This window comes from Lithobates pipiens, unplaced genomic scaffold (genome assembly GCF_037356315.1).
Source record: "Lithobates pipiens isolate NorthernLeopardFrog02 unplaced genomic scaffold, aLitPip1_a1.2 Scaffold_25, whole genome shotgun sequence".
NCBI classification, from domain to species: Eukaryota; Metazoa; Chordata; class Amphibia; order Anura; family Ranidae; genus Lithobates; species Lithobates pipiens.
This window is the reverse complement of record NW_027507787.1, coordinates 144,491,147-144,516,434: the sequence shown is the minus strand read 5'-3', so window position 1 is coordinate 144,516,434 and position 25,288 is coordinate 144,491,147. Positions and strand designations below refer to the sequence as shown.

Sequence of the window (25,288 nt, the reverse complement as noted above, 5' to 3'; positions counted from 1 at the left end):
AGTAAATAGAGTCCACCTGTGTTTAATTTAATCTCACTATAAATACAGCTATTCTGTGGAACCCTCAGATGTTTGTTGAGATCCTTAGTGAACAAACAGCATCAAGAAGGCCAAGGAAAGCACCAGATAGGTCAGGGATAAAGTTGTGGAGAAGTTCAATGCAGGGTTAGGTTATAAAAAAATATTCAAAGGCTTTAAACAGCTCACAGCACTGTTCAATCCATCATCCAAAAATGGAAAGAGTATGGCACAAATGCAAATCTACCAAGACATGGCCGTCCACCAAAACTGACACGCCGGGCATGAAGAGTTTTAATCAGAGAAGCAGCCAAGAGGTCCATGGTAACTCTGGAGGCACCAGAGAGATCCACAGCTCAGGTGGGAGAATCTGTCCACAGGACAACTATAAGTTGTGCACTCCACAAATCTGGCCTTTATGGAAGAGTGGCAAGAAGAAAGCCATTGTTGAGAGAAAGCCCTCAAGAAGTCCTGTTTCTGGTTTGCGAGAAGCCATGTGGGAAAGAAGGTGCTCTGATCAGATGAGACCTAAATTGAACTTTTGTGTGGCAGAAAATTAACACTGCACATCACCCTGAACACACTATCCCTACAATGAAACATGGTTGTGGCAGCATGATGTTGTGGGGATGCTTTTTTCCAGCAGGGAGAGGGAAGCTGGTCAGAGTTGATGGAAATATGAATGGAGCTGAACACAGGGCAGTCCTAGAAGAAAACCCGTTAGAGTCTGCAAATGTCTTGAGACTGGGGCGGAGGTTCACTTTCCAGCAGAACAACAACCCTAAACATACAGCCAGAGCTACAATGGAATGGTTTAGCATATTCATGTGTTAGAATGGCCCAGTCAAAGTCCAGACCTAAATTAGACTTAATCTGTGGCAAGACTTAAAAATTACCATTCACAGATGCTCTCCATCCAATCTGACAGAGCTTGAGCTATTTTGCAGAGAAGAATGGACAAAAATGTCAATCTCTCAATGTCTAAAGCTGGTAGAGACATCCCCAAAAAGACTTGCAGCTGCAATTGCAGTGAAAGGTGGTTCTACAAAGTATTGACTCCGGGGGGCTGAATACAAATGCACACCACACTTTTCACATATTTATTTGTAAATAATTTGGAAAACCATTTATCATTTTCTTTCTACTTTACAATTATGTGCCACATTGTGTTGGTCTACCATATAAAATCCCAATAAAATACATTTATGTTTTTGGTTGTAACATGACAAAATGTGGAAAATGTCAAGGGGTATGAATACCTTTTCAAAGCACTGAAAAAAAGCTCATGACTTCCATAAACCAATAAATCATAATTTGGGTTGGGGGGGGGGGGGGGGGGGCTTATAGGAATCACTTAAACTATTTTGGGTCATAGAGGTCTGAGCATTACATGTTGACACTTTCTTACAAGTTGACTTAGAACAATAGCATAGCTGAATCAAATATAGTCAGTTTTAGGCAAGGAATGGAAACCTGTTCTGTTGGAGATACTCAGTCTGAGAAAGCCAGTTGTCTGAATGTTTCTGTTTTCACGACTTTTTGATTTACTGACCTGGAGCAAGCATGCAGATTGGAAGGTCAGAGTAAAGCTGGAACTCCTGATCTGCATACTTTTCTAGGTCAGAGACTCAGAAGTTATTGACGCCAATGAATCAGCATGACAGCCAAGCAGCTGCCATTTTGACATTTTAGCAATGACATCCTACATATTCTGTGGATATTTCCTGTAAAACGTATCTACAATAAAAATGTAATATCATTATAGTCATTTACATATAGGATTTCAATTAATTCTAGACTACTCCTATTAATCTGAATGAGCTTGAATGTTGTAAACATACTTTGTTAAGAATTCCACAAAATCTTTGAATTTTGATACACATAATCCCTAGACTTTGAGAATAGGCACTGCTATGTCACAGAATTCACAGATCTTTTCTTCTGAACTAAAGAACTGCTGAAAGGAGGATTTTAAGTAGGTGGAGTCAATACAGGAATCACTGTTTGCAGGCAACAAGGTACCATGGGATATGTAGTCCTTAGAAATCAAAAGTAAACTAAAGGAATGAGCAAAGAAGCTGCAAAGCATGCAGGGTATCCACACAATTGTGCAAAGAGATGGCCAGCAGACAGGCAGAACTCACAAAATGAAAGGAGATTATAGTGGATTGTCAAAAATAGCTATTTATGCTTTGATTTTGCATTTATTACTGATGTTATAAAATCAAAGTGTATCCCGTGATTACAGAACACCTTTAAACATTCCTTTTCATGAAACATATCCATGCATATTATCAAAGAGATGCTTTAGCGCACAAAAGAAAATCAATAAGACCAGAGGACAAAAGCATTACATGTTTTATGTTTTTTTACCAAACTTGGGTTTGGGTTTTAAATTCGCTTTTACAATTAGCAATTATTTACCCCACTATCTCTCACTTTAGGCCCACAAGGTCCAAAAGGTGAAAAGGGCATAATTGGTCCTGCAGGAGCAACAGGAGCTGTTGGAGCTCCAGGTGCTAAAGGTGCTCCAGGTGCAGCAGGACCCACTGGAAATCAAGGTGCTATTGGTGCTTCCGGAGCCAAGGGAGACAGAGGGACCATAGGTAACATAAACTGATTTATTGCTATTATTATTTTACAAAATATGTTATTTTTTTGTTGTCCATAAACTCAGATGAAATGATAAAAATATCTGCCATAAATGTATTGTTATTGTTTTATTGGGGATTTTTAGTTAGGGAAAGTTTGATATTTCCAACAATCAAAGCAATCTGTGACCCACAATAAATGCTTGGTGGCCCCCGCTCAGGTTAACAAGGTTTGATGAATCGTATGCTGCTGACTAGCAAGGGTACAGGCTGGGGAAAGGTTCATCCAGATCCAAAGTACGCTGTAGAAATAGAAAGCGATAGCCTGGCCGCAGCACACCTCACCTCTGGATGAATCGAACGGAGGCTACATTTACCCGCTATCCATTTGGGCTGGGCGAGGTGTACGGCAATCAAGGCAATCTGACTAAAACAACAAACCTTTATTGTACATGCAGGTGTTTGTAGATCATATCATCCCATGAAAGAATGGTAAAAGATCTGTACAAATTATATTCAATTATTTTCTGTCTGAAGAAAGTGCACAACTCTCGAATCATGCTAAATAGTAAGAACAATCACAGGCTACTTTTTGTTTTTTTTCCCAGCTGGTACAAGTTGTCTTGAGGGCCCAATTTTGACATTTCTATTCATCAATTCAAAATTATGAGATTCTCCTTAGTCCAAGATCACACCCAATTTCCAGGCAGCCCCATCCACATCACATCTGCTTTCTGGGCGTCCCAACCTCTGATTATGCAAGAACCAACAACTTGTGGCTGCAATCCCTTTAGTAATCTCCTTTTTTGAGTTAACCTGCATCTTCAGCAACTCAAACATGGGGGATGCCATGATCTTGTGAGGCAGCCTGGGATGATGAAGGAGTGTCCCAGGAAATCTGAAACAGTTGGCATGTATGCATTTTTTTGGAAACCTACACTCCATCCTTGAGATCCCTGGACCCCTTCTTTTATTTTGTAGTAGATGGAACAGCAGATGATGGTGTGGAATTAGCATTAGCATACCACATACAAGGACATACACTAGTCTTTGGGATTTGCTGCTGCTCACAGTTCTACCTCCCACTGTTGAGCATGCCTGGAGGGTTCAGCTACCTCCGGTTCTGTTCTATGAACTATCTAGGAACTGTGCAGCATTGTATTTCATGTAATTAAATGTGCACTGTTTCTTAATTTATTGTACAGTATGTGGTATATGTATTTGTGCTTTCTGCACTGTTTATGTTGTTTGAATTGGCTGGTTTTTCTCTAAACCATTTTTTGTGAGGGCTTCATGATTGTAACCACTAATAGTGCCTAACAAATCTTGAATACTCCTATATATACCATTATAAACATACTTTACATGTGGATTACACTCTAAGATATGCTGTTCTGTGAGGGGTTCATGCTTGCAACCACTAATAGTGTCTAACAAATCTCGGATACTCCTATATATATATATCATTATAAACATACTTTATATGTGGATTGCACTCAAAGATATGCTGTTTTGTGGTTTTATGGCAGTTATATTCTCTTACAACTGTTAACAATCCTTTGCAATTTATGGTTAAAGGCCCTCAAGGATTAAAAGGAGATAAAGGTGCAAATGGTACACCAGGGACAACAGGAACTCCAGGCACTCCAGGTGCTAAGGGTGCAATGGGACCTCCCGGCTTGTCAGTTACAGGAGCTGCTGGGGCAAAAGGAGGCAAAGGAGATCCAGGTATGTTGTGAAATGACTCCATACTAACTAAGACTAACTTTAAAGTGTATTTAAGCCAAAACATCTTTGCCCTTGAATTTTGAATAGAATGGAGAAGGGTTGGAACTACTGTCTTTTTCTGCTTTTACTGCAGTCTGTGTCTCCACTGGTGAGTTTCACCCTCTCAATTCAGCAAGGTGACCAATGTCCAAAGAAAGTGATAAATACGTTTTACAGTTATCATGGAACAATAACAGGGGGGTGTCTTCTTATGGGGACACCTGGTCCAGCAAAAACTGTGCAAACTCCTTGTTTACCAAGCTATTCTAAACATCCTGATAGTCGAGGTGTTAAAATACGCTTAGTGAGAGCAAGAGTAAAAGTAATAATTCTAGAACCATAATGCATTATTAACTCTAAACTCATAGTCTGTAAAGGCTTTTAAGGTGTTGCATATGGACAATTGTGTGTACCATAGGTCTGTGGAACTTCATGGGAGCTTGCAATTTTAAGACTTTACATCTTGATTCTGAAGATACACAATATTTCTAAGGCAATACATTTAAAATAGTAGTAAAGTATACATTTTACATATGGAATGGGAAAAGATTACATTGAAGTTGGATGTAATGTATAATTTTTTGTTTTTTTTGTTTTTTTGTTTTTTTGACGCATGTCAAATTACATCAACCCAAAATTGTTTGATTTATTTTGGTGGTGTTTAATGTCCTTATTTATGTGCAATTTTAATGCACAGAGCAACAGTGCAATCTAGGAGAATTCAGGCTGGCTTCACACAATTGAATTGTGGTTGCAGTAATGCACCTTATGTGTCCCGGTGCATTGCAGTGCCATGAAATTTGAATAGCACCCCTGCACACCGCCACAACACATCTGTGCTACAGCTAACTAAAATGCATGGTAATACATGACCCTGTATTGTAGTGAACTGTGTGAAAAAAAAAGGTACAGCTGTGTTATTTTATGCATTGGCAGCCCTTTTCAAATGAGTTAATGCATACCTAATGTAAACCTTTGCAGTCACTTTCTGCCTACATGCATGCACTCCAACAACTGCTGCATGTCTTTTCTCAGAGCAAGTTTCCTGACAACCGAGGATCACTCCTGTGCAATCTTCATCAGCATGGCCATTTGTAGTCTTTGTTAACCACTTACATACCACTTACCGCTGTTCATTTTGGAACGGCTAAGTGATGGACACTTATTTCTATAGTGCCGTTTATAACCGACACTGCAGAAATCACCCTCAGGCAGTTATTTGCTGTGAACTAAGCCATCAGCGAACACCTAAACACCCATTTACACCTAAATAAGGACATTAACCACTACCAAAATAAATCTAACAATTTTAGGTTGATGTATTTTGACTGCGTCAAAAAACCCCAAAAAACTATACATTACATCCAACTTCAATTTAATCTTTTTACCATTCCATATGTAAAATGTATACTGTACTATCCTTTTGGACTTATTGCCTTTGAAATCTTGTGTAACTTCAGAATCAAAGAGTCTTAAAATTACAAGCTCCCATGAAGTACCACAAACCTATGGTACACACAATTGTGCATATAGGACACCTTAAAAGCCTTTACAGATTATGAGTTTAGAGTTAATAATGCATTATCGTCATCAGCGAACAGCTCCGTTTACAGATACAGTATACAAAGCCAATTTGAGCAATACTGAACAATGTGATAGCTGTGGTGACCAATCACAAATGTAAATAGTGTAGTGTTTACCCTAGAAAGCCTACCTCTTCCTCTTATAATAGAGGAAAGGGTAGAAGGAGGAACCAATAAGTTGAGGTTTCATTCAGATCAGGGAATCCTAAGGTTGCAGGTTGATTTTTAATCCTTCTTCCCCCCCTTCTCACCTACTATATTTATCTCAGCTCCATATTGTCTCTGCATTGACCTGTATATTAATCCATTGACCTTCCCTATCCTGCACATCTGTACATTACCCCCTTTGTCTAAATCCTTTTGTGTATGACCTGTATATTTAATGTATCCAGTGCAGCATTACCAAGCCACACGGATTCAACCCCCTCAATACCAGCATGTTTCTTCATTTTTAAAAACATTTAACATAAAAAGAGATCACCTAATTTTCTTTTTTTTTCGTTCTGTCCTGGCATTTTTTATTGATATGTTTTATAGAATAAAGTATGTGCAATTGGCTATTTTTCAAAAATGTTGCTTTTTTTTCCCCTTTATGTAGTAAAAAAATAAAAAAGTGATAATTAAATACCAGGAAAAGAAAGCTCTATCTGTCCCAAATATTGCTATAAAATGCATTTGGGTACAAGGTTGCATGACAGAGTATTATCAGTCAGCAATCAAAGCACTGAAAACTGCAAACTGGTCTTGTAATGATGGGTTATTACAACTTAAGATGGGTTCACACTATGTGCAGATGCGGCTGGGGGTCCGGTGCGTTTCTGTTCTCCTTTTCAGGTGCGAATCAGTTCTGAATTTTTGCTTGAGTTTGGATCTGAAACTGAGCCAAAGACGCACAGGAACCTTCTGCTGTGCACTCTGCAGGCCCCGCAGAGATGTGTGAACCGGCTCCATTGAAAACGGGTCACAATCTCCTGTCATGCAAATTGGATGCAGAGAAATCCACATCCAATTCGCATAAGTTTGAACCCAGCCTTAGACATTTTTAAGAAAGCCTGTAACAGAGTGAGGTATAAAAGAGCAAGGTGTGTAATAGGAAATGCCTTAACAAGGACCTTCATAAAAGTATTGTTAGGTTTAATTTTGATCAATCTGCTGTATTTTCTATACCATTGTCTGCACCAGACATAGAATATTTGCTTTGGCTCTCTCTACCTGTTTCTTTCACCCCTCCCCCCTAACCCTTAGTTGCCCCCCCCCCCCTTTCTCATGCAGTTTTTTCACAGGCAGAAAGAGGCATGTGAGCAGTGAAGCATGTGATGTTTCTAGATTGAAAATGTAAACAATGCCTTTGTTAAAGTGTTAATAAATCCACAACAGTAAAATCTGTCTGTATATGCAGTAAAGCATGCTTATTATACTCACTGTGGAACCTAAGGGGTTAATCCTGCACATTGTGTAAAAAGGCTGTTTGATCCTGTCCTCTCTGATTCTCTCCATCTCTTACTGTCCGCAAGCTATCTGCTGATAGCACAGAACCTTGGGGGCACTCCACACATGCTGAATTTTGATCAATCTGCTGTATTTTCTATACCATTGTCTGCACCAGACATAGAATATTTGCTTTGGCTCTCTCTACCTGTTTCTTCCACCCCTCCCCCCTAACCCTTAGTTGCCCCCCCCCCCCCTTTCTCATGCAGTTTTTTCACAGGCAGAAAGAGGCATGTGAGCAGTGAAGCATGTGATGTTTCTAGATTGAAAATGTAAACAATGCCTTTGTTAAAGTGTTAATAAATCCACAACAGTAAAATCTGTCTGTATATGCAGTAAAGCATGCTTATTATACTCACTGTGGAACCTAAGGGGTTAATCCTGCACATTGTGTAAAAAGGCTGTTTGATCCTGTCCTCTCTGATTCTCTCCATCTCTTACTGTCCGCAAGCTATCTGCTGATAGCACTGAACCTTGGGGGCACTCCACACATGCTCAGTTTGGTGTGATTTGCTAGATAATGGTTGTTGTTTTATTTTATTTTGGGGGGAGTGCATGTGATCAGCACAGCACCAATCAGCACTGTCCAGTCAGAGGGTTAGGGGCCATGCAGCCTCATAGGACAGAATAAAAACTCCTCCTACAAGCTTTAACCAGACACTGATAGAAGTCAAGGGACTGCTATATACTGCTGATGAGAAATGGTATTTAACAATTTATATTTACTAAAATAATAATACTAAAATAATTGCATTTCCATGTTCTGTGTACTGTGGGAGACCAGATATAGTGAATGCAGGGTCTTGGGTTTAGTAACACTTTAATTAGGCATGAAATCCATGTCAGTTACTATTTAACTCTGAAACAGAAACTGGCATGGGTGGCCCAGAAAGACCTGAAATATCTGGTTAAAGTAGTACAAGCCATTCTGGGCAGTTTGGTCAATTCCCCACATGTGAACATGCAGCCCAGTCATTGTGAATAGGCTGTCAATGAACCTCAAAATTAACTTGCAATATTTTTCACACAAGTTTTTACCTGTGTACGTTGCAGTGCACTATAGCATTCTCCAGTACTCTATATGTGCATTCGTTTGGAATGGCATGTTGTACAACTTGTATGCTACTGAATGTTATCACAAAACATATTTGTGAATAGGCTTTATTAGCATTGGATGTAGATTTTTCTTTAAATTGAAACCCTTAAAATGCAGAAAATAGTAATGACCTATTATATATCTTTAAATTGTAGTAAATGGAATTTAGTCCCAATCAATATATTTATTTTAATAGCAGCAAGCGTTAAAAATGTCAAATCAAAGTGTAGCGCTTAACAGAGTGATGAATGATCTAATTAGTACATCATCATACAATTTAACCCAGACACCTTAAGTGTGAAATTTCTCAATAATATATAAACATAAAAATAAAATTACAAATTCGAAAAAACTATAAATGAATTAAAGTCTCTATATGAAAAATTGATCCAGTCCAAACGTGAAATACGGGTCACCATCCACCTTCTTAGATGAGACTAGCATGCAGACACCCTGTGATATTCCCGTCACCTTTAGAAATAAAGGCTTACCGGATATTATGGATCCAAACGAATATACATTCGAAGGATCATGCAGGCTTATACATTTAGAAACCAAGATCGTAGATGTAAATTTTCAGGGAAGTAACAGGTCCCCAGACATTATAGGGAACACCATAATAGTGACCCAACAGGGACCCAATTTCTAGCTATTGATAAGTATACACCTCCGTGGAGAGGTGGTGCTATGACTCGTGGTGTTTCCAGGCTAGAAACCTACTGGATATACATGATTCGCTCTTACTCGCCATTCGGCTTAAATATAGAATGGGATATTAATGCCTTCATTGATAATGGCTAGTATGTGCATTGACAATATTTTACTCCAGTGTTTTATTTTATTTTAATTTATTTTGTTTATTTGTCTCAAGTTTTTTATGTAAATGATAAGTTTTTTTACCATTGTTGTTTATGGTGTATTATTATTACCGATTTTGGGACAGAATTCTATCTGCCTTAGATGGTATCAGCATTTATCACAATACATGTTCGGACATGCGTTGTGCCGGTGCTGTTATATACTGTGTATTAAAAGAAAACTGTTTGAGATGTTTTTTCTTGTACATATATGGCTGCTCCCATTCCACTCCATATATGAATTTTTTCATTGGGTAATGGGGGTGCTTTTTGGTGCACAGCCTCTTTTGGTTGTGCGGTCCGGCGTATGTTTACATGCGTCCTTCTTGACACCTGGAAGTGATGTATTTTCATCACATCACTTCCTGTTGTCGGATATACCCTGGCCGGAAGTGACGTATTTTTTCTTTACGTCACTTCCGATGTCCGATGCTTTCTGATTGGTGTGACGTGTCTCCTTACACGCCGCCTCTCGCGTCGGACGTGCGTGCAGTGCCGATGCTTCCGGTACGCGGTGCGTTCCAGCACCGCTGGACGAAGGCATTGGTGGTCTTTGTATGACACGCCCACTATGTTAGTATTTCCCTGGAGTGTGGTTGGCTCTGTTGATAGTGGGATATCTATTGGATTTATATCCACGCCCCTTACGAGCTCAATCGTGACCCGGAAATGCTATCAATAATTATTATAGAGGGGAACATATTCCAATTTTTTACATGTGGTTAATTTTCAGTTTGGGCCAACCTAGCTTTCATTTATTGGTTTATTCCATATATGTTTTATAACGAGGCGTGGAACGCACGCCGGGCGCCATCTTAAACCGGAAATGACACGCGGTGACACAGGCAGATGGAATTTTTGCCCAAATTGATTGTTTGCTATAAAAGTGATGATGCTACAGTGTAGTGCTACCCCAGAAGACGTCTGTAGAGGACGAAACGCGTCAGGACTACTGCTGTAGCACTGTTTTTATGGATTAAGCGCTTGATTTCTTTGGTTTCATGTGAGTTCATTACTTTTTATTAAATTTTTTTTTTTTTTTTTTTTTTTTTTTTTTTTTTTCTTTTAAACAAATTTTTTTCTTTTTTTTTTTTTTTTTTTTTTTTTTTTTTTTTTTTTTTTTTCTTTTAAACGGATTTACACTATTGTGGCTCCTTATTTTCCTTTGTATGAGTTCAACATTTTGAGCTGGAGTGTACCGATGTGGATTTAACAACTAGTTGGGACAACCACATGAGGAGTCTGACCTGTTACTTCCCTGAAAATTTACATCTACGATCTTGGTTTCTAAATGTATAAGCCTGCATGATCCTTCGAATGTATATTCGTTTGGATCCATAATATCCGGTAAGCCTTTATTTCTAAAGGTGACGGGAATATCACAGGGTGTCTGCATGCTAGTCTCATCTAAGAAGGTGGATGGTGACCCGTATTTCACGTTTGGACTGGATCAATTTTTCATATAGAGACTTTAATTCATTTATAGTTTTTTCGAATTTGTAATTTTATTTTTATGTTTATATATTATTGAGAAATTTCACACTTAAGGTGTCTGGGTTAAATTGTATGATGATGTACTAATTAGATCATTCATCACTCTGTTAAGCGCTACACTTTGATTTGATATTTGTTTACTATTCACTGTTTTATCCTTGTGATTGTGTGAGCAGCTTTTTTCTGTTTTTTGGGATAGCGCAGTGTCACAGGGAACACTTTTAAGCGTTAAAAATGTGTTGGGATAAAATGCCTTTTTACTTGTGGTGTGTTTAATTGGTCATTGTATATATATATATATATATATATATATATATATATATATATATATATATATATATATATATATATATATATATATGTGAGGGCTAGGGAGGTACCTCATCCATATAACGATTGTTTAAAGAGATTTGAACAAATTGAACAGATTTTACCAGTATTAGAAAAGGACCAACATTACAAATTAATAAATGAATAATTGTTTTTATTACAAAAATATATTCTTTTACAAAAAAAGTCATTAATAAAATATATTTTTACAGGATAAAAACAAGAAAAAGTTGAGCTCTTATTGATATAGCCACTTGATATATATCTGTAGCACTAACGCCCGAAGGAGCTGCTGGTTTAATTTTGCTCAATTTTATCAATTTTCCTCAATTTTCCTCAATTCACGTCTAGGGGTGTCCCATGGTAGATGGCCCAGTAACTTGAGAGACTGACGACAGATCCGCATAAAGGTTTTTGAATTGCAAAAACAACGTAGACAATGAACAGTCTCTTAAAATGGGATCAGAGGGTTGGAAAGGAAGTTCAGGTACTCTTAGTGTCAAAGTCAATATTGAAGAACTTGCTTACTTTGACTGCATCCAGAGAATAGCCATTCACAACTGGATGTCCACTCAAGTTGGATAGTCCCTCTCTCACAAGGCCTAGCAGCCAACAAGGTTCTTAACTCAGGAACAAGTCTCTGCCACAGACGTTGTTGTAGAACATACAAGGATAAGTCTCTGCCACAGACATTGTTGTAGAACATACAAGATAAGTCTCTGCCACAGACGTTGTTGTAGAACATACAAGGATAAGTCTCTGCCACAGACATTGTTGTAGAACATACAAGATAAGTCTCTGCCACAGACGTTGTTGTAGAACATACAAGATAAGTCTCTGCCACAGACATTGTTGTAGAACATACAAGATAAGTCTCTGCCACAGACATTGTTGTAGAACACGTAGGAAAACTAAACTTGTAGAACACTCGTGTGATACCTGCATCTTTCAGCCAGCTTGACGATATCCACGAGACCAGATTCTCTTAGGTACTTCAGCTCCTCCAGGCTCTTGCTAAGAAACCAACCCGTACGTGGCCTTCTTCTGAAGAGTCCTCCCCTGGATAGCTTGATGTTACTGGTTCTCTCCCAAACCGGAGAGGACACCTCAGAATCCTCCTTTAGTTTCCTTGCCTCAGGCTAGCCAGCCCCAAGACAACAAGTCGGGTGGATCAGAACCCCAGGCCATAGCCTTCCTGGGGGCTGGTCAGGAGGACCAGGACCATGAAGTCAGCACATCCTTCTGGACCGGAACCCCGAACCACGTGACATCCGCATCTTAAGTACCCTCTCCCAGAAAGCACAGCAAGAGCGCCACTCCCACTGGGCAGGCTCCGAGAGAGAGTAATCTTAAAGCAGCCAACCAGACTGTAGTTCCATGCCTGCCAGAAGAGACAGTGCCCCCCTGTGGCCAAGGTGAACATCTCATAGTCCAGTCAGACTGATGCTGAGGTCCAAATTTAAACAATTGTACCCAAACCAAACTGCAGTTCAGATGTAACCTTAAATTTAGAAAAACTTAGCGTGTGCTCTTTAGGATTAGATCTCTGTTACTACTAGGTCAAAGAGGTCAATGTTTCGCTTTATGCTTCCTCAGGACCTTATTCACTTGACTACAAACAGATCCTGTATAGAAAAGAAAGGAGGAAAATATCACATTCTGATCAGATGAAAAATGCAGCATAACAATTTACCAGTATAATCCCCATATACATATATAGAGATAAAATGTGCCAAGCCTGCCACTTACAAATCAAGAAGAGCTTGTATATCATTGTAGATCTTCTAGATTGTAAGCTCTAATGAGCAGGGCCCTCAGACTGATCCCTTCTGTATTGATTTGTATTGTAAGTATACTGTCTGCCCTCATGTTGTAAAGTGCTGCTCTATATAAATCCTGTATAATAATAATACATCAATGTATATATTTATTTATTTTGTCAGGTTTGCAAGGTCTGAAGGGGGAAAAAGGGTCAGTAGGAGGTACAGGACCCACAGGTGTGACTGGAGCTGCTGGTATGAAGGGTGCTGCAGGTGCAACAGGACCACCAGGAGTTCAAGGAGTTAAAGGGGCTGCTGGTGCCAAAGGAGACAAAGGAGATCTAGGTATAGACATTATAGTAATAAATAGTTTTTAATAAAACAATGTAATGATACATCAGAGGAACAATCTACTGTACATCCACATTTACCATTACCTGACTCTCAGAGATGTAAGGATGTAACGATAAATCATAGGTAACATGTAATGCATTCGATAGAGACCCTATTTTTACCCCTTAAAGTGTACCCAGATCCAAAATCAAAATGTAATATATTGCAGCTTACTAGTCCTTAGATGTGATGTCTGCATTGGATTTAAAAGTACTTTACAGTTACCAGACGTCCAGTGCCCTCATGTCTATGTTTTTTTTCTTTCTCCACTGTATCTATTGAAGGGTCACACAGCCTACACCACAAACATATCTGTCTTTGTGCAACATACTGTACATCTCCCTTTCTTGCCAAATGATGGGACTAGTGGTGGCTTTTGTTTTTTTGGGGTGACAGCTCTAGGCCGGTCGGCAGCTCCTGTGTCCTCTTCTCCTCTGCCTCACGGTGGCTTCCGCCGTGCATCTCCTCCCTCCTCATAGGCATCCAATAGGATCACTTGTCCTTTCAGCCAATAGGGTGACAGGTCTCAAGACCTGCTTTCTAATTGGCTAGGAGGAGGATCAGTGTGGCAATAGCAAATATTAATTCGCTATGTCACCCAACTGGGTGGGCTTGGACAACCCAAACCCACCTTTTTTGAAGCCTATTAGAGCCTCTGGCTTTAATCATGTTCTTCAACCCCCCCCCCCCCCCATTGGACTCCATGGTCTAGCGGCCTGGATGCAGATCAGGGGGCCAGACACATAGATGGGGGGGGGGGGCAGCGTCCGTGTGCTTCTAATAGATGGGCTACTGCTAACTAGTAGTAAACACAATAAAAGATACACTTCTTCGTGCTTTCTTTCAAGCTCACAGGAATCGACAAGGACACTGCATTTCTAGCAAGATCAATAGATATTTTATGTAGACAATGCATCTAAGGACTGGCAAGCTTGCAAGCTGCAATATAAAAACTTTTTGCCTTTGGGTTTACTGTTTATAAACTTTAACACTGGAGGCCACTATAATTGAACAATTACAAGTTGTAGGTAGACAAAAGGAATTATGTGCGAGCAGGACTGCTAGGAGATTTAGCTTGCTTCTCATAAGTGGCTACTGTGTTATTTACCCAAGAAAAACAGATGGGACTGCAGTCGGTGCTTCCACCAGTTGAACAACAATCGCCCTGATCATCTCTATGGTGTAAGAGACCAGAAGCGACAAGTATTTTGTCACGTCCGGTTTCGTTAGTTATAAACAAACCATCAGTGGTTTGGGAAAAGCATTGGATCATAACGATCTTAAATTGATTCAATGCTTTTAAGGGCAGAGGAGATAGCTGGGGTCTAGTAGGCTCCAGATCTCTCAGTAAATAGTACCTGTCATTGACCATGCTTTCACAAGGAATGTTGCTCATCCCTTATGAACGCACGTATCAGTCCTGCGTCGGCGCATGAACAGTGATCACGCCACACATGTGAGTTATCACTGCAAATGTCAGATTGAGAGCAATAATTCTAGCACCAGACCTCCTGTGTAAATTAAAAGTGGTAAACTGTAATGGCATTTAAAGCATCGCCTATGGATAATATAATGTATGCACTGCAGTTTGTCACTGTTTCATGGACGTGCGCAATGTTAAAATGTGACATGTTTGGTATCTATTTATTTGGCATAACATTTCACAGTTCGGTATTATATTGTGTTTTTTCGCATTAAAATTCATTAACCTCCTGGCGGTATGATTTTGTCAGATTTTTGGATCTCAAAGCGGTTCATTGTTTTGCATAGAAATTTGGCGTTTTATATTGTAGGCCTGTAATTCTTAGTAATAACACACTTAAATTTGTCCAAACAAGGGTCTAGTAGACAGCCTGGGTATGATAAAGTTTGAAACACAAAATCATAAATTCTAATATAATAAATAACTATAAAAAATAATAATATAATAATAATAAAATACATTTCCCCATAGATCACTATTGCTCAATTCTGCAAGTGTTTTAATTTACTATCGCTGTTTTCTAGCTGGTCTTAAACCGCTATTGACGTAAAGGGACACTTTTTGGTTGCCAATCTCCAGTTTTCAGGCAGAAAATATAATATAAAAGTGCATGCAGGGCATTGGACTAACCACTAGGGCCAAAAGGGAGGTGAAATAATTTGATACAGTACACTGTAATCGTACAGATTACATTACTTTATGTGTTATGTTTTTTGCACTTTTTTAATTTGCATCGGGCTCTGACCACGTGTGTCACGACACTTGTAGGGAATGGAGCCTGGAAAACAGAGCATCAGGTGGAGGATCCGGCGGAGGACACAGCGGGGGGACATTGCAGGATCCTGGGGACAAGGTACGTTACCTGCACCAGGATACTGCGATGCAATCCCAAGTATGGCCCCGAGCCACACGGGGTTACCGCCAGGAGGGTTTAGGTGTATTTTATTTTAAAAAAATGCTTTTAAAAAAACGCTGTGCAAATATCGTCTGACATACATTGCAAAACCCACCATTTTATTCTCTGGGGCCTCTGCTTTAAAAACAAAAATAATGGTTGGGGAAGTAATTTTACAGCAAAAAATACAGATTTATACATGTGACCAACATGTGTAAGAAAAGAGCTGGTGTTCAAGTGGTTTTAAACAAAAATGTAAAATGGACCCCCTGCAGGTTTTTGCCATAATGTGCTAGTGTGCGCCGCAGACTTACCTTTCAAAGGGAACCCTCCCCCAGTGACCTGCCACTCTTGGTGCTTCTAGCTAATGACTATGCACAGGTGTGTGAAACAGGTTTGCTGAAGCCACTTGAGATGTGTGTGCAGGCTGTGGCCTTATTTTTAATGGATTTGAAATAAAACTACTATTTTTATGCTGATCAGTGCTGTCATTTGCTTTTTTCTTTCACATACTCTGGCTGCAGACCAAGGCTGGCACCCAGCAATCACCTTAGCAGGAGAGATCTCATATTTCATCTGGAGCGGTGCAACTTTTATGCTTCAATTTGCTTCTAACATTACCTCATCTTCTTTCTGGATTTGCACTCTCCAGCCATTTAACCACTTAAGGACCGCCTCACGCCGATGTACTTCGGGCACAAGCACATACCTGTACGTTGCTTTTTAAGTTCCCAGCCATGGGTCGGGAGTGCACCGGCGCGCTCCCGACCCGGTCCTGAGCTCCGTGACCATGGCCGCAGGACCAGCCGACCCGATCGCCGCCGGTGTCATGCGGTCAGGTCACAGACCTGAAGAACGAGGAGAGGTCTGTGTAAACAAACCTCTCCCCGTGCTTCCCTGTGTGGCTGTCACCGATCGTCTCTTCCCTTTTATAGGGAAGGACGATCAGTGACGTCACATGCCAGGCCATGCCCCCTATAATAAAAAAACACATAACGTCATACATAACACTACACTGCCCCCTAGTGGTTAACTCCTTCACTGCCAGTGTCATTTACACAGGAATCAGTGCATTTAAATAGCACTGATTGCTGACTGCATAAATGACAATGGTCCCAAAATGTGTCAAAAATGTCCGATGTGTCCCCCATAATGTTGCAGTCACAATAAAAATCTCTGATCGCCGCTATTATTAGTAAAAAAAAAAAATATTAATAAAAATGCTATAAAACTATCCCCTATTTTGTAAACACTATAACTTTTGCACAAACCAATCAATAATCGCTAATTGCGTTTTTTTTTACCAAAAATATGTAGAAGAATACGTATTGGCCTAAACTAGGAAAAAAATTTTTTTTAATATATTTTTTGGGGATATTTATTATAGCAAAAAGTACAAAATATTGAATTTTTTTAAAAATTGTCACTCTATTTTTGTTTATAGCACAAAAAATAAAAACCGCAGAGGTGATCAAATACCACCAAAAGAAAGCTCTATTTGTGGGAGAAAAAGTACGCCAATTTTGTTTGGGAGCCACGTCGCACGGCCGCGCAATTGTCAGTTAAAACGATGCAGTGCCGAACCGCAAAAAGGGGCTTGGTCTTTTGGCTGCAAATTGGTTCGGGGCTTAAGTGGTTAAACACATGGGCCGCAATGGCGTCACTGCTGCATCACAGCGCTCTCTGAATTGCATGCACCAGTGACATCATCAGCTAGAGTTAATAACCATGTGGTTCAGGCCATTTCAAAGGCACCTACAGGTAAGACTTTCTATAAGCTTACCTCTAGGGCAAATTTAAAAATTTCACTTTAATACTGCTTTAATGTGTAATAATGTACAAACAAGTAGTCTTATGTTTCCGAAACCCTGAGTCAAGAACTTTACATTTATTTTTCAGATATGGACCAGCAGTCATCAAACACCCCACTCCACTCTTTTTTACTACTGTAATTCCAAAGCAGCGATATTTGTTGCTATGACTGTAGTTACACCCTTGCTGACTTTGATATGTTAACTTATAGGAAAAAACATAAACTTCTACATCCACACCATTGACCAATTGGATCATTTACCATTTTTTATTTCTAGGACCACAGGGACTCAAAGGCAGTGCTGGAGCAACTGGTGCTACAGGAAGTAATGGGGCTCCTGGAGTTCCAGGTGCTAAAGGGGCTGCAGGTGCAAATGGAGGACCTGGAATCACAGGGCCAAGGGGATCTGATGGCACCAAGGGAGCCAAGGGAGAGCCAGGTAATAAAAAACAGCAATTTATGCCATGCACATATGTATTAAAAGTTAGTAGTATTTACACTTTACACATTTATTATAAATTATAATAATAGATTTTTGAGTTATGTAGGGAGATTTTTGGTGCCATATGTTATAACTTGTTGAGTTTTTTATACTGTCACTCATACATTGAAAACATAGCAGTTCCATGTATTGTGTCAGAAGCCCATGTTACCTTCTTCCTGATATTTTGGAGATACTCTAATGCCCCGTACACACGGTCGGAATTTCCGACCAAAAGCTCACATCAGACTTTTGCTGGCGGAATTTCCGATCGCGTGTACGGGGCATAAGACTTAATAGCAACATGGATAAAAGTCCAGTTTTATTTTATTTCAATGATCTAAATTAAGCCTAGGTTGATGTGATTCAAAATACTATAGGTCTTTAATTAGAAACGAATGCCATGTACACATGGTCAGACATTCCGACCACAAAATCCGTCTGATTTTTTCTGACGGATTTTGTCCGAAACTGGTGTTGCATACACACGGTCGGACAAAGTTGTCAGAAAATCCGATCGTTCAGAACGTGGTGATGTTTGTTGCATACAACGGGAGTACGTAGAGGCTAGTAGACAATAGCTTTGGTCTCGTAATTTGATATGAGCACGTGTGGCATCGGAATTCTCTGAAAACGATCGGAAAAAGTCTGATCTGATTTTTTTGTCTGAAAATTTTAGATTCTGCTCTCAAATTTTTTCGTCTGAATTTCTGACGGAAAAAGTCAGATAGAGCCCACACACGATTGGATTTTCAGACAATATAATCCGATCGGACCTTTTCTGTTGGAATTTCCGACCGTGTGTACAGGGCATAAGACTGAGAGCCCAAAGTGTTCTAAAATGCAACAGCTTTGAGTCCCAATGTTGTCCAGGCTATTGAAATAAAATATAAAATATATTTAGATTTGTATTAGAGCTTGATGCTGTAATTTTATGTTTGCCCTGTATTTATTAAAAGGTATTGCATATACGAACAATACAAAATAGAACATCCATTTAAAAGATGGATAACATAAGGCATGTAATGACCTATTAAAACAACATATGTATCCAAATCAAAGAGAGTGAACACAAGGTATATGTGTTGACATTTGAAGTAGATAACAAAAATAATGCCACTAATGTAGAAACATATTAATACAAATAATAAAGGTGACATATTATTTGTAGAATAATGAAGAACCAAACTTAAGATAATTAAAAGGTCTCCAAAGGAGTTAAGTTATAAAGCTTTTTTGGGAGAAATTTTTATGTTAGTTGTTGAGATATTAGAGGATTGTCTGGAATTGTTGTTGAAAGGGCTCAAGCTACAATGAGGTAGAGCATCACACATTTCCTTTTTTTTTGGCACAGTCTCAGTTTTTCAGCTCTTCAAAAAATGTATAATGATGGCTGGAAGGTAATAACAGTAAGATAAATGTTTAACCCCATTCCTAATTACCATGTAATTTTTTTGGGTATCTCTATTACATTGTTAGGCTTTTGATGTTGATTTGGTGTGCATGGAAACTGGTTAAATCTCACATGAGGGAAATCCAGTGTAACAATCTAATGATGTCATGTAGTTATTCTTTTACAATTTTCAGAATGATATACAGTAGTTATCTCTCTTTATATCATATTGCAGTATTCATGAAGGATATATACACGTTTATTTATTGACATCCGTAGACCATATTTGGTAATGATATACCTAAATTATGTTAACTTATCCTGATTATACAACCCCAGCAACTGACATCCAGGGGCGGACTGACAACTCATGGGGCCCCCAGGCAATAGGAGATTATGGGGCCCCCAGGCAATCAGACATTATGGGGCCACACAGTATACACAAACACACATGCACAGTATACAATCACACAGTATACACAGACATGTTTCTATTGGCTGAGAAGGTATTGGAGAAGTGGGGCTATAATCTCTGGATTTTTAGACCGAAAGAATGTCGGTAAGGGGCATTTCAGAGACAGATGTAAAAAAAAAACACAGATTTTTACATACTGTCCCTGGTTTTACTGAGGCTGGCAACCCTGATGGGGCCCCCTAGTGGCATAGGGCCCTCGGGCAGTGCCAGAGTGGCCCAATGATCAGTCCGCCCCTGCTGATATCACACTTGTATCCCCCACACGGTATGTGATGTGTATAAAACAGGTGCTAGTAGTTTAGTTTCCACCACATTTTTTACATGATGTTTAAAATGTTTTTTTTAAGGTGCTCAAGGTCTAAAAGGAGAAAGAGGACCACCTGGTGCCAATGGAGCTTCGGGTACTCCTGGGATTGCGGGGGCCAAAGGTGCTTCTGGTTCTCCAGGATCTCCAGGTGTTGCAGGAATAAAGGGAAGTGCTGGTGCCAAAGGAGATAAAGGAGATACAGGTATATGAGAAATATGAACCTTCTAAAGATGATGAATAAGGTCCATATGTAAATGGAAATTATATCTGAAAACTGAATCTTCTCTTAAAGGTACACAAGGCATAAAAGGAGACAGAGGACCAACAGGCCCAGCAGGAGCAGCAGGATCACCAGGATCAGCTGGTTTAAAAGGTGCCACAGGTCCTCCAGGGATTGCAGGAGCTAAAGGGGCTACTGGTGCAAAAGGAGACAAGGGAGTTCCAGGTACTATCTTTTACTTACACAGAAATGGTTTATATATATATATATATATATATATATATATATATATATGTTAACAGTTTGTCAAATATAAGATGACCTTGTAAAAGACATCTACTCTTAAAAATTATACTTACAGAATGCAACACCCCCAAAACACACACGCTGACACACACACACACTAATACTGGACGTTTAGAGACATTAATAAAATTGTTCTATTCTTCACAAAATGAATGAAAGGGAATTACTTAGGGCAGTCATACCTTTCTGGTAACAGATTACACAAGTGAAAGCCAAACACCTGAAAGACAGCATGTATAATGAATTCTTAAAGATATTTTAGCTCAGTCAGCTTGTCATGGAAAACTCCCAAATGCCCTACCTGTCCATGCAACTTTGGAAACACACCTCAAATTTCTTAACTGGATTCCATTGGGATATATATTTGAGACCAAACTGATAAGCACATTAATTTATAAGTTCTTAAATGTTCCAATGTCCCAAAATGTGTCTTTAAAATGTCTGACTGAAATAGCTAGCATTAGTGTCAGCCAGTGCGAGGAGCAGTTTGTAACACTTTTTCTTTTGACAATGACACCTTTCTGGAAAGAAGATCATGTTACAATTTAAACTCAGTTTTGCAAGAAAGCTAGGGTAATTTTCTAGGACACATGGATAAATATACTTTGAAAAAAAAGTCAATTTCTTCTTATAGTTTTCTATTTTTATTTTTTGGGGTAGGATAAATAAGTCAAGTGTTGGATGACACAATGGTCACTATGGGGGTTATTTACTAAAGGAAAATCCACCCTGCACTACAAGTGCACTTGGAAGTAAAGTCGCTGTAGATCTGAGGTGGACATGCAAGGAAAATAAAAAACAGTATTTTAGCTTGCACATGATTGGCTGATAAAATCAGCAGAGCTTCCACTCATTTCAGATCCCCTTAGATTTAGAGCGACTGCACCTCCAAGTTCACTTGCAGTGCAAAGTGGAGTTGCCTTTCGTAAATAACCCCCATATGTGTTATAATCTGATTATTATGTCTTTTGCTTGCCTCTGTGGTTGGGTGGGTGCTGTCCTGCTTGACCCCTCAGCCAAAGGTAAAAAGTTGGCGTGATGTAAGGCCCACGGGCTGTTTGGCTTATTAGTGGACTATAAACTAATATGTTTCTCAATATCAGTCTTCTTATAACTGACCGCTCTGTCGCAGTTCCTTATACCCATTGATGGATCTCCATGGATTTATGTCATAATTTCTTACCCTTAAATCATGTTATCATTGATGACTTCTTGTTTACTGTTTGTCGACAGAGCCATGTTGCACTCTTTTGTATTACATTATAACATTTTACTGTAATTCTGAAAATGTAATAAAAAGATTGAAACAGAAATAAATTCAATGTCACTGGTGAAAATGTATACCATTTAAGGAAAGCCCTATCAAACCAAAAACCAAATTGTAATTTATGGTGGCCTATTAATCCTTAGATGTGGTGGCTTAAGACCAGACCACTTTTTGCGATTCGGCACTGCATCGTTTTAACTGGCAATTGCGCGGTCGTGCCACGTGGCTCCCAAACAAAATTGACGTCCTTTTTTCCCACAAATAGAGCTTTCTTTTGGTGGTATTTTATCACCCCTGCGTTTTTATTTTTTGCGCTATAAAGAAAAACTGCTACAATTTTGAAAAAAAGGCATTACTTTTTACTTTTTGCTATAATAAATATCCCCCAAAAATATATAAAAAAAACATTATTTTTAATCAGTTTAGGCTGATACGTATTCTTCTACAAATTTTTGGTAAAAAAAATCGCAATAAGCGATTATTGATTGGTTTGCGCAAAATTTATAGCGTTTACAAAATAGGGGATAGTTTTATGGCATTTTTATTAATAATTGTGACTGCAACATTATGACTGCGACATTATGGCGGACACATCGGACATTTTTGACACATTTTTGGGATCATTGTCATTTTAAACAGCAATCAGTGCTATACAAATGCACTGATTCCTGTGTAAATGACACTGGCAGTGAAGGGGTTAACCAGGGGGTGGCAGTGTAGGGGTTAAGTGTGTCCTAGGGGTGTGTTACTAACTGTGGGGGGGGGGTGGCTGTGTGTTAGTGAACACTGATCTCTGCTCCAATCACAGGGAGCAGAGATCCGTGTCACTTGTTGCTAGGCAGAACGGGGAGATGCTGTTTACTTCCACATCTCCCCGTTCAGCCTCCCCATGAGTCGATCGCGGGTATCCCTGCTGCAATCGAGTCCGCGGGACCAGACTCACGGGGGTCCTGACCGACACGTGCGTTTGCCGCCACCGGTGCGCACGCGATGGCAGGGCAGCAATTTTCAAATGGACGTACCTGTACGCCAATTTGCCTGCCTGTGCCATTCTGCCGACGTACATCGTCGTGCACCGGTCGTGAAGTGGTTAATCATGTGTATGCCTATGACCAGCTCAAATCTTTTCATGAATATGTATTCAATATATATAAACAAAAAATATGATATTATTAACGATTGTGTCTGTTTTAGTTGTAATACACTAATGATTTTTAAATTGTTAATTTGTGATTTTCAGATCCTTCCCTTTCAACAAAAATTACAAATCTGGAAAACAAAGTAGCTGCTCTAGAAAAGAGCATTGCCTCTCTCAAGAAAGGTAAGTTAAAGTGAATGTAAATTTGATTCATGAAATGTGAGCTGGGCACATATATCTGCAGTGTTTTATTATCTCTCTCCCAAGCCCTATGTCCCATAGCTTTCTCCTGCTCTGTTCTTCTGTTATCAGCCTGATTCCATCACATATGATAAAAGCAGCCTGAAATTTGAGTTTTGATGCTATAAATAGATTAACACAGACCTGAACTATTCAACGAACAGCTCTGAAAGTCTCTACCTATGAGGCGAGGGGGGTGTGTGCCTTTCCTCCAATCAGCTGTCTTGGCTGTATGCCCAGGCTTCACTGCAGTGTTGAACAGGATGAGAAAATGTCCTAAAACTAATTGAACTTTCTAAAGAATATATAAAGCAGAAGACAGCAGATATACATGTAAAACTTTTATAGGGAGATATGTTTCATCTCTGTGTATCATCTGAGGCTGTTCACTTCACTGGGTATATGTGAGGATTTAAATCCACTTTAAGTCAACTATACAACTATATTTTTCATGGTGTACCATCTAAAAATAAATTAAATCAAATTTAAGAAATTGTATAAAAGGAGACAAGAGAGATTTAGGTATTGTCAATTTTCTTTGACAGATATAGAGCTATATTTACCACTAGGGATGAACTTCGTGTTCGAGTCGAACATACGTTCGACTCGAACATCCGCTGTTCGCCAAATTCGTGTGGCGCTCACGGCCCACAATGCACTGCGTCATTGCAGTGCATTGCTGGCTCATGATTGGCCAAGCATGCACTGTGACCCCGCATGCTTGGCCAATCACAGCGCCAGCAGCGAGGAGAGCCATGATTGGCCACAGGCAGGATGCCTGTGGCCAATCATAGCTCAGGCTGTGTAGTTCACGCCCCACACTATATAAGGCCGCCAGCGCGGTGGCCTAGTGTAGTGTGTTGGCGTCTGAAGCAGTTAGTGGGTGTTCTGTGTACCTTCAACACAGTACACACCGATCGTTTTTCGGCCGATTTTTGATCTTGCTGTTGTGTAGTGGTTGTTGTCTGTGTGCCCTGACCGCAGTATACACCGCTATATTCACCTCACCTATATAGCTAGTGATCTATCTTTTATAATAGAGCTTGCAGTCAGTAGTGTTAGGAGCTTGTGCGTGCTGTCTGCGTGCTCTGTACCCAGTACACACCGCTATATCCACCTACATAGCTCTTCTCTATTTGAGCCCACTTGCCTTCTGCAGGAGTTATTGGAAGTTGTGTGTGCCTCCAGCACAGCACAGTATACATCTGTATATACCCCTTTATCTCTGGTGTTCTATAAAAAAGGCATCTGCAGGAGTTAGTGGGTTTTTTGTGCCTCCAGCACAATATACATCTGTATCTACCCTTTATTGCTGTTCTCTAATAGAGGCATCTGCAGGGCTTAGTGGGTGTTGTGTGACTCAATTACAGTATACCCCTTTATCTCTGGTGTTCTATAATAAAGGCATCTGCAGGAGTTAGTGGGTGTTGTGTGACTCCAGCACAATATACACCTCTATCTACCCTTTATTGCTGTTCTCTAATAGAGCCATCTGCAGGGCTTAGTGGGTGTTGTGTGACTCAATTACAGTATACCCCTTTATCTCTGGTGTTCTATAATAAAGGCATCTGCAGGAGTTAGTGGGTGTTGTGTGACTCCAGCACAATATACACCTGTATCTACCGTTTATTGCTGTTCTCTAATAGAGCCATCTGCAGGGCTTAGTGGGTGTTGTGTGACTCCATTACACTGCTGTTTTACCCAACTCCCTTCAGGCCATTACCATGTCTGGAAGGCCAGCAAGGAGAGGCAGACAGGCGCGAGCCGATAAAAGAGGGCAAGCAGGCTCTGTGACTAGAGACAACAGTGCTGGTCGTGGACGCGGTGCATTGTCATCAGCACGTGGCCATGGGACACGCTTGTCCTTCTTTTCGGCAGCTGGACATGTTGAAC

The 25,288-nt window shown here is 39.8% G+C and overlaps 1 protein-coding gene across 1 annotated transcript in view; it reads left to right on the top strand.

Moving 5' to 3' along the window:
* LOC143929784 (uncharacterized) overlaps positions 1-25,288 on the top strand; it is a 112,530-nt gene that overhangs the window by 15,119 nt on the left and 72,123 nt on the right. Inside the window, exons 4-10 of the mRNA XM_077453761.1 lie at positions 2,463-2,624; positions 4,188-4,337; positions 13,168-13,329; positions 17,846-18,007; positions 20,265-20,426; positions 20,517-20,669; positions 23,258-23,338. Coding sequence (XP_077309887.1) covers positions 2,463-2,624; positions 4,188-4,337; positions 13,168-13,329; positions 17,846-18,007; positions 20,265-20,426; positions 20,517-20,669; positions 23,258-23,338 — 1,032 coding nt within the window. The remainder of the gene's footprint in view (positions 1-2,462; positions 2,625-4,187; positions 4,338-13,167; positions 13,330-17,845; positions 18,008-20,264; positions 20,427-20,516; positions 20,670-23,257; positions 23,339-25,288) is intronic.